Below are 9,609 nucleotides of genomic sequence, written 5' to 3'. Positions count from 1 at the left end.
CCAGAGATGAAAGTCTCTGTAACAAAAATGAAAAATGCCTTAATGAGCTCATTAGTTGATTTGACATGACTGAAGAAAGAACCTCTCTCTGAGCTTGAGGATATGTCAAAAGAAACTTCCAAAACTGAAAAACAAAGAGAAAAAAAAAAGAGTAAAAAAAAAGTCACATGAAATCCCAGAACTGTGATACAACTATAAAAGGTGTGACATATGTATATCAGGAATACCAGAAGGAAAGGAAAGAGAAAACAGAAGAAATATTTGAAGCAATAATGACTGTGAATTCACCTGAATTAATGTCAGAACCAACCACAGATGCAGGAAATTCAGGGAACACTAAGCAGGAATAATGCCAAACAAAAAACTACAAATATGATGTTCAGACTGCAGAAGATCAAAGCTAAGACAAGGTGCCTGGGTGGCTCAGTTGCTTCAGCATCCACCCTGATTTCGGCTCAGGTCATGATCTCACAGTCATGAGATCAAGCCCCGTGTTGGGCTCTCCACTGAGCCCAGAGCCTGCTTGGGATTCTCTCTCCCTCTGCTCCTCCCCCACTCACACGTGCTCTGCCCCTCCAAAAAAAAAAACATGAAGAAAAAATATTGAAAGAAACAAGAGGGGGGCGAGGAATACTTTACTTATAGAGGAGCAAAGATAAGACTAACACCTGACTTCTCAGAAACCACACAAAGCAAGAAGAGTGGAGTGAAATATTTAGAGTGTTGAGGTAAAACTGCCCCTCCCACAAATATAGAATTTTATATTCTGCAAGATAATCTTCCAAAAGTGAAAGTGAAGTACTTCCTCGGATGAAGAAAAATTGGGAGAAATTGTTGCCAAGGAAATGCCTTGCAAGAAATTCCACGGCTGAGGCCTCAGGGTCCTGGCACCTGCAAGCACCCAAAGTGCAGCAGCATGAGGCTGAGCTTGGAGAGAGGACTTGACTGGCACTTGTCCCACTCCACTCTGAGCCTCCTTGTCACCTGATGTTAGATGGCATCTACAATGATGGATGGCAAGAAGAAAGAGGACCATTCTGCCATCACTGAGGTAGTGACCAGAGAATATACCATCAACATTCACAAGCACATCCATGGAGTGGGTTTCAAGAAGCGTGTCCCCTGGGCACTCAAAGAGATCTGGAAATTTGCCGTGAAGGATAAGGGAACACCAGATGTTCACGCTGACACCGGGCTCAGCAAAGCTGTCAGGGACAAAGGAATAAGAAACGTCCCATTCAATATCCATGGGCTGTTGTTTAGAAAAAGTAATGAGGATGAAAACTCACCAGACAAGCTCTATACGTTGGTTACTTAAGTACTTGTCATCGCTTTCAAAAATCCACAGACAAGGGCCCCTGGGCGGTTCAGTTGGTTAAGCTTCCAACTCTTGGTTTTGGCTCTGGTCACGATCTCCTGGTTCATGAGATAGAGTCCCGCATCCAGCTCTGCACTGACAGTGTGGAGCTTGCTTGGGATTCTCCCTCTCTCTCTCTCTCTCTCTCTCTGCCCCTCCTCCATTCACTCTCTCTCTCACAAAATAAATAAATAAGCATTAAAAAAATCCACAGACAGTTACTACAGAGGGGAACTAAACATTCTGTGTCAAATTGAGGTATAAAACCACCAAAAAATCCCCAAAACAAAATGTTAAAATAAATGCTTCAGAGAAAAGGAGAATCATAGAGGTCAGAAACTGAGATCTACATAAAGAAAAGAAGATCATCAGAAGAAAAATAAGTAAAGGTAAAATAAAAACTCTTACTTTTTTATTTTTAGTTGATCTAAGAGATAATAATTTGCTCAAAATAAGAATAGCAGTAGTATATTCAAGGATCATATATAAGTGAAATGAATGTCAGCAATAATTCAAGGGATCAGAGGGAGGAATTAGGAATATTTTATTTTTGTTAGGTACTTACGCTATCCATGAACAGGCATAGTGCTATTCAAAAGGTGAAATTAAGGGACGCCTGGGTGGCGCAGTCGGTTAAGCGTCCGACTTCAGCCAGGTCACGATCTCGCGGTCCGGGAGTTCGAGCCCCGCGTCAGGCTCTGGGCTGATGGCTCAGAGCCTGGAGCCTGTTTCCGATTCTGTGTCTCCCTCTCTCTCTGCCCCTCCCCCGTTCATGCTCTGTCTCTCTCTGTCCCAAAAATAAATAAACGTTGAAAAAAAATTAAAAAAAAAGGTTAAATTAAGTAGTTGTAAATGTATAATACCAACTTTACTGAAAAGTGAAAAAAAGAAGTATCATATCAATAGATGCAGGAAAATGATATGACAGACCACCCATTCATGATAAAAACTCTCAGCAAACTAGGACTAGAGGGGAACTTCCTCAACTTGATAAAGAACATATACAAAAAACCTACAGCTAACATCATACTTTATGGTGAGGAATCCAAATCTTTTCCATTAAGATCAGGAATAAGGCAAGAATGTCCCCTCTCAACACTGCCTTTCAACATCATAATGCAAGTCCTAGCTAATGCAATAAGACAAGAAAAGGAAATAAAATGTACACAGATTGAGAAGGAAAAATTAAAATTGTCTTTTTTTCACAGATGACATGATCATGTTATGCAGAAAATCCAAAAGAATTGACAAAAACACTCCTGGAACTGATAAGTAATTAAAGGAAGATTGTATAATATACCAGGTTAACATATAAAAGTCAATCATTTTCTGAAATGCCAGTAATGAACAAGTGGAATCTGAAATTAAACACACAATACCACTTACCAACAATGAAGAGACAGACAGAGAAATCAAGGAATCAATCCCATTTACAGTTGCACAAAAAACCATAAAATACCTAGAAATAACTCTAACCAAATCTATACACTGAAAACTATAGAAAGCTTATGAAAGAAATTGAAGAAGACACAAAAAAATGGAAAAAGATTCCATGCTCCTGGATAGGAAGAACAAATATTGTTAGAATATCAATACTACCCAAAGCAATCTACATATTCAATGCGATCCCTATCAAAGTAACACCAGCATTCTTCACAGAGCTAGAACAAACAATCCTAAAATTTGTATGGAACCAGAAAAGACCCCGAATAGCCAAAGCAATCTTGAAAAAGAAAACCAAAGCAGGAGGCATCACAATCCCAGACTTCAAGCTATACTACAAAGCTGTAATCAAGACAGTATGGTACTGGCACAAGAACAGATACTCAGATCAATGGAACAGAATAGAGAACCCAGAAATGGCCCCACAAACGGATGGCCAACTAATCTTTGACAAAGCAGGAAAGAATATCCAATGGAATAAAGATAATCTCTTCAGCAAGTGGTGCTGGGAAAACTGGACAGCGACATGCAGAAGAATGAACCTGGACCACTTTGTTACACCATACACAAAATAAACTCAAAATGGATGAAAGACCTCAATGTAAGACAGGAAGCCATCAAAATCCTCAAGGAGAAAGCAGGCAAAAACCTCTTTGATCTTGCCCGCAGCAACTTCTTAGTCAACACATCTCTGGAGGCAAGGGAAACCAAAGCAAAAATGAACTACTGGAACCTCATCAAAATAAAAATCTTCTGCACAGCGAAAGAAACAATCAGCAAAACTAAAAGGCAACCAGCGGAATGGGAGAAGATATTTGCAAACGACATATCAGATAAAGGGTTAGTATCCAAAATCTATAAAGAACTTCTCAAACTTAACACCCAAAAAACAAATAATCCAGTGAAGAAATGGGCAAAAGACATGAATAGACACTTCTCCAAAGAAGACATCCAGATGGCCAACTGACACATGAAAAAATGCTCAACATCAATCATCATCAGGGAAATACAAATCAAAACCACAATGAGATACCACCTCACACTTGTCAGAATGGCTAACATTAACAACTCAGGCAACAACAGATGTTGGCAAGGATGTGGAGAAAGAGGATCTCTTTTGCATTTTTGGTGGGAATGCAGGCTGGTGCAGCCACTCTGGAAAACAGTATGGAGGTGCCTCAAAAAACTAAAAATAGAACTACCCTACAACCCAGCAATTGCACTACTAGGCATTTATCCACGGGATACAGATGTGATGTTTCAAAGAGACACATACACCCCCATGCTTATAGCAGCACTATCCACAATAGCCAAAGTATGGAAAGAGCCCAAATGTCCATTGATGGATGAATGGATAAAGAAGATATGGTATATATATATATACAATGGAGTATTACTCAGCAGTCAAAAAGAATGAAATCTTGCCATTTGCAACTACATGGAGGGAACTGGAGGGTATTATGCTAAGTGAAATCAGTCAGTCAGAGAAAGACAAATATCATATGACTTCACTCATATGAGGACTTTAAGAGACAAAACAGATGAACATAAGGGAAGGGAAACAGAAATAATATAAAACAGGGAGGGGGACAAAACAGAAGAGACTCTTAAATATGGAGAACAAACTGAGGGTTACTGGAGGGGTTGTGGGGGAGGGATGAGCTAAATGGGTAAGGGGCATTAAGGAATCTACTCCTGAAATCATTGTTGCACTATATGCTAACTATATGCTAATTTGGATGTAAATTTTTTTAAAATAAAAAATAAAATCAACAAAAAAGAAAAAGAAAAGAGGAAAAAAACCCCCACAATGCCACTTACATTAACACCTCCCCCAAATGAAATGCTTAGGTATAATCTAACAAAATATGTACAAGATCTCTATGAAGAAAACTACAAAACTCTGATGAAATAAATCAAAGAACTAAATAAGTGGAAAGATATCCCATGTTAGTGGATAGGAAGACAATATTTTCAAAATTTCAGTTCTTCCCATCTTGATCTGTAGATTCAATGCATCCCAATCAAAATCCCAGCAAGTTACTTTGTGCATGTCAACAAGATGATTCTAAAATTTATATAAGAAGCAAGAAGACCCAGGACACCCAACATTATATCAGAAGAGGAAAACATGTGGCTCTGTCTGTTAAGCGTCCAAATTCAGCTCAGGTCATGATCTCGAGGACCATGAGTTCGAGCCCCGTGTCAGGCTCTGTGCTGACAGCTCAGAGCCTGGAGCCTCCTTTGGATTCTGTGTCTCCCTCTCTATCTGCCCCTCCCCCACTTTCTCTGTCTCTCAAAAAATGAATAAACATTTTTAAAAATTAAAAAAAAAAAAAGAAAATTAACAACACAATTTTAAAAACAGTCAAAATACCTGAACACAGGGTACCTGGCTGGCTCAGTCACTGGAACATGTGACTCATTATCTTGGGGTTGTGAGTTCGAGTTGGAGATAGACGTTACTTAAAAAAAAAAAAAAAAAAAAAAAAAAAAAAACTTTGGGGCACTTGGATGGCTCAGTCAGTTAAGTTTCCAACTCTTGTTTTCAGTTCAGTTCATGATCTCACTGTTATAAGATCAAGTCCCACATCAGGCTCTGCTCTGGGCATGGAGTTTGCTTAAGATTCTCTCTCCCTCTCCCTCTGTACCTCCCCCACTCTCTCTCTATCTCTCAAAAAATAAAATAAATAAACCTTAAAAAAAATGCCTGAATAGACACTTCACCAAAGAAGATGTACAGATGGCAAAGAAGCATTTGAAAAGATGCTCCACATCACATGTCATCAGGGAAATGCAAATTAAAACAACAATGAGATACCACTGGACACATGTTTGAATGGCCCAAATCCAAAACACCGCTAACACCAAATATTGGTCAGGATGTGGAACAGCAGGGACCTCATTCATTGGTGGTAGGAGTGTAAAATGGTACAGTCACTCTGGAAAACAATTTGGCAATTTCTAACAAAACTAAACATGGTCTTATACAATCCAGCAATCATGCTTCTTGGTTTTACCCAAAGGAGTTGAAAACTTATACAAAAACCTGTACGTGGGCATTTATAGCAGCTTTACTCATAATTTGAAAATTTGGAAGTGACCACCATGTCCTTTAGTAAGTGAATGAGTACATGTATGGAATACAGTGGAATATTATTCAGTGCTCAAAAGAAATGAGTTATCAAGCCATAAAAGCCATAGAGCAACTTTAATTCATATTACTCAGAAAAAGCAAAGCCAATCTGAGAAGACTGTGTACTGTATGATTCCAACTACGTGACATTCTGGAAAAGGCAAGACTATGGAGATGGTACAGAGATTAGTGGTAGCTAGGAATCTGGGAGAGGGGAGATAGAGTGGGGGTGAGGAAGGATGAATAGGAGGATCACAGAAAAATTTTAGGGCAGCAAAATTATTATGTATGATACTATAATGATGGGTACATATTACACACTTGTCAAAAAAAAAGCCCTTAAGTGTACAACGATTCAAGAGTGAATCTTAATGTAAACTACGGACTTTGGGTGATAATGACATGCCAGTGCAGGTTAACTGACATAACAAATGTTCGCTCTGGTATCGACTGTTGATAATGGAGAGGCTGTGGTGTTGGGGAGGTAGGGAATAAATGGGCACTCTCCGTACTTTCCCTTCAGTTTTGCTGTGAATCTAAAACTGCTCGAAAAAAATAAATTCTATTTTTTTTTAATTAAAGCAGATGAATTGGGAATGAGAACAGATCTCTATATACAACTGAACCACCGTGAGTTTCCCATTTTTCTCCTTTGGTATTACCCAGCCTAGACTCAAGTCAGACCAAAACCCAGATGTATGCACTGTTGTGAATAAAAAGAACTCTAAGAGAAACCCCTGATTCAAAGAATGGGAGAGAAGTGTAATAGAGAGTGGAAGAAATCTATTTTCTTCCTGTCTCGCTCACACCCCTACCCCAGACAACCCCCCTGAAGTAGAGCGGAAGTGGCTGCTGGGAAGGCACCTAAAACTCTGAAGTAGGAAAACCCTTTCTGCCTAAAGGAACTGTGGGCTCAAGAGTGTAAGGATAATACCCATGGCTTTTGTTTTCTCGATCCTCTCACTGCTTGGTCCTAGAGGCAGACACAGTTCCAGAAAGTATGTGCCAGAGCAGGAAAACTAAAGTCCTAGTGTTCTAATTAGAAACCCAGGTAGTGTGCAGGGTGGGAGTGGAAGCAGGAAAGCATTGGGGAGATTTCTTAGACGAAAAAGCTCAAAAGAAAATTGGTTGTAAATTCCTGGACTATTAACCTCTGAGCTGTGTCTGTGCATGCATGGATCTGACCGTAAGCAGCAAATCAGTGCCTTTGAGATCTGAACTATAGGATGGATCACCATCCAGGTCCCAAATTAGCCACCGGTGTGGTGCATACACAGGGCATATATAAATACCATTGCAAAGGCTTTGGAAACAAAACTGAGATTAGAACGCAAACCCTCAGGGACACCTGGATGGCTCAGGCAATGGAGCATGCGACTTTTGACCTCAGGGTTGTGAGTGTGAGCCCCACGGTGGGTGTAGAGATTACTCAAAAATAAAATCTTAGGGGCACCTGGGTGGCTCAGTTGGTTAAGCATCGGACTTCAGCTCAGGTCATGATCTTACCATTTGTGGGTTCGAGCCCTGTGTCAGGCTCTCTGCTATAAGCATAGAGCCTGCTTTGGATCCTCTGTCCCTCTCTCTTTCTGTCCCTTCCCTGTTTGTGCGCTCTCTCTCTCTCTCTCTCTCTCTCTCAAAAGTAAACATTCAAAGGCCAGGAGCCTAGAGTCCTGCCTTTAAGAATAATAATAATAATAAATAAATAAAATAAAACAAATCTTAAAAAAAAAAAAGAACCAAAACCTTCAGAAATTGGGTTGCTTACTAAAACACACAAAAAATTTAAAAACCTAACATTCTGTGCAGGACTTAAACAAGATCTAGAGTCCCAAAATGTAATATTCAGAATTTCCAGGAGAAAAAACAAAATTGCTTGACATATGAAGAAGTAAGAAAACACTGACATCACCATCCAAGTGAAAAGACAATCAACAGATGCCAACCCAGAGATGACATGGGTGTTATTCTGAGAAGACTTTGATGCAACTGTTACATTCATGTCCCAGGAAATAAAGGCAAACAGCTCTTGAGATGGAAGGAAAGACAGAAAGGCTCAGGAAGTAAATAGAAGATACTAAACAGAACCAAATGGAAGTTTTAGATTTGGAAAATACAATAACCAAAATAAATAAATTTCCTGACTAAAAAAGGAGTCACTGAACCTCAAGATAGTTCAATAAAATTTATCCAAAATGAACAACAGATGGGGGGATGAGGGAGAGGGAAAGTGGGTGATGGGCATTGAGGAGGGAACTGTTGGATGAGCACTGGGTGTTATATGGAAACCAAGTTGACAATAAATTACATTTAATATAAAAAATGAACAACAGAGAGGATAAAAGTGTAGAAAAAAATGAACAGAGCCTCAGGAATTTGTGGGATAACAGAAAGGTCAACATTCAACCCATCGGAGTCTTGAAAGTAGAGGAGAAAGAATGAAAAAAAAAGGTATGGAAAAAATATTTGAGAAATAATTGCTGAAAACTCCCCAAGTTTTCTCCCCTCCAAAAAAACAAAACAAAACAAAACAAAACAAACCAAAAAAAACCCCCTTAAATTTACAGATTCAAGAAACATACAAGTCTCAAACAGGATAAACTCAAAGAAATCCATGCCCAGACACATCATAATCAAACTGATGAAATCTGAAGATAAAGAAACATAGATCTTCCTCAACTTATGATGGGGTTATGTTCCAATAAACCCATTGTAAGCTGAAGATAGCATTAAGTGGAAAATGCTTTTAATACTCCTAACCTACTGAGCGTCATAGCTTAGCCTAGCTCTACCTTAAGCATTCTCAGAACACTTAGAGTAGCCTTGAGTTGGGCAAAATCATGTAACACAAAGCCTATTTATATTTATTTATTTATTTATTTATTTATTTATTTTTTAAACTTTTATTTATTTATTTTGAGAGAGAGATAATGGGTGAGGGACAGAGAGAGAAGGAGAGAGAGAATCCCAACTCACAAACCGTGAGATCATGATCTGAGCTGAAACCAAGAGTCGGACTCTCAGCTGAAGCCACCCAGGTGCCCCCAAAGCCTGTTTTAATAATAAAGTGTTGAATATCTTGTCTAATTTATTGAAAATTGTATTGAAAGTATAAAACAGAATTGTTGTATGGGTACAGTGTAGCTATAAGTGCATTGGTTGTTTTCTTTCTTTCTTTTGAGAGACAGTGTGAATGAGGGAGGGGCAGAGAGAGGGTGAGAGAGAGAGAATCCCAAGCACATTCCATGCTTTCAGCACAGAGCCCGGTGTGGGGCTCGAACCCATGAAACCATGAGATCATGACTTGAGCCAAAACCAGGAGTCAGATGCTCAACCAACTGAGCCACCCAGGCTCCCTGGTAATTTGCTTTTACAATCATATTGATGACTGGGAGCTGGAGCTTGCTGTTGCTGTCCAGCATCAAGAGAGGGTATTGGACTGTACATCACTAGCCTGGGAAAAGACCAAAATTCAGACTTCAAAGTATGGTTTCTACTGACTGTGTACCATTTCTGCACCATTGTAAACTTGAAAAATTGTAAGTTGAATCACTGTAAGTTGGGGACTATTTGTATATCTTAAAAGCAACCAGAGAAAAATGACACATCGTATATAGGGAAATATCAATTCAAATGACTACAGATATTACATTGGAAACCGTAGAACCCAAAGGCA

The 9,609-nt window shown here is 39.2% G+C and overlaps 1 protein-coding gene across 1 annotated transcript; it reads left to right on the top strand.

Annotated features, from left to right (window-relative positions):
* Nucleotides 1-1,009: 1,009 nt before the first annotated feature.
* Nucleotides 1,010-1,318, top strand: LOC115514786 (60S ribosomal protein L31-like). Its single transcript, XM_030317006.1, has one exon. It carries the CDS (start codon nucleotides 1,010-1,012, stop codon nucleotides 1,316-1,318), a length of 309 nt encoding a protein of 102 aa, XP_030172866.1.
* Nucleotides 1,319-9,609: the final 8,291 nt, after the last annotated feature.

This window comes from Lynx canadensis, chromosome A1, assembly GCF_007474595.2.
Source record: "Lynx canadensis isolate LIC74 chromosome A1, mLynCan4.pri.v2, whole genome shotgun sequence".
Classification (NCBI taxonomy): Eukaryota; Metazoa; Chordata; class Mammalia; order Carnivora; family Felidae; genus Lynx; species Lynx canadensis.
This window is presented reverse-complemented; position numbering and strand designations above follow the sequence as displayed.

Excerpts from the sequence above, each read along its gene's own strand:
- LOC115514786 (XM_030317006.1), top strand. The coding sequence starts at position 1,010 with ATGGATGGCAAGAAGAAAGAGGACCATTCTGCCATCACTGAGGTAGTG.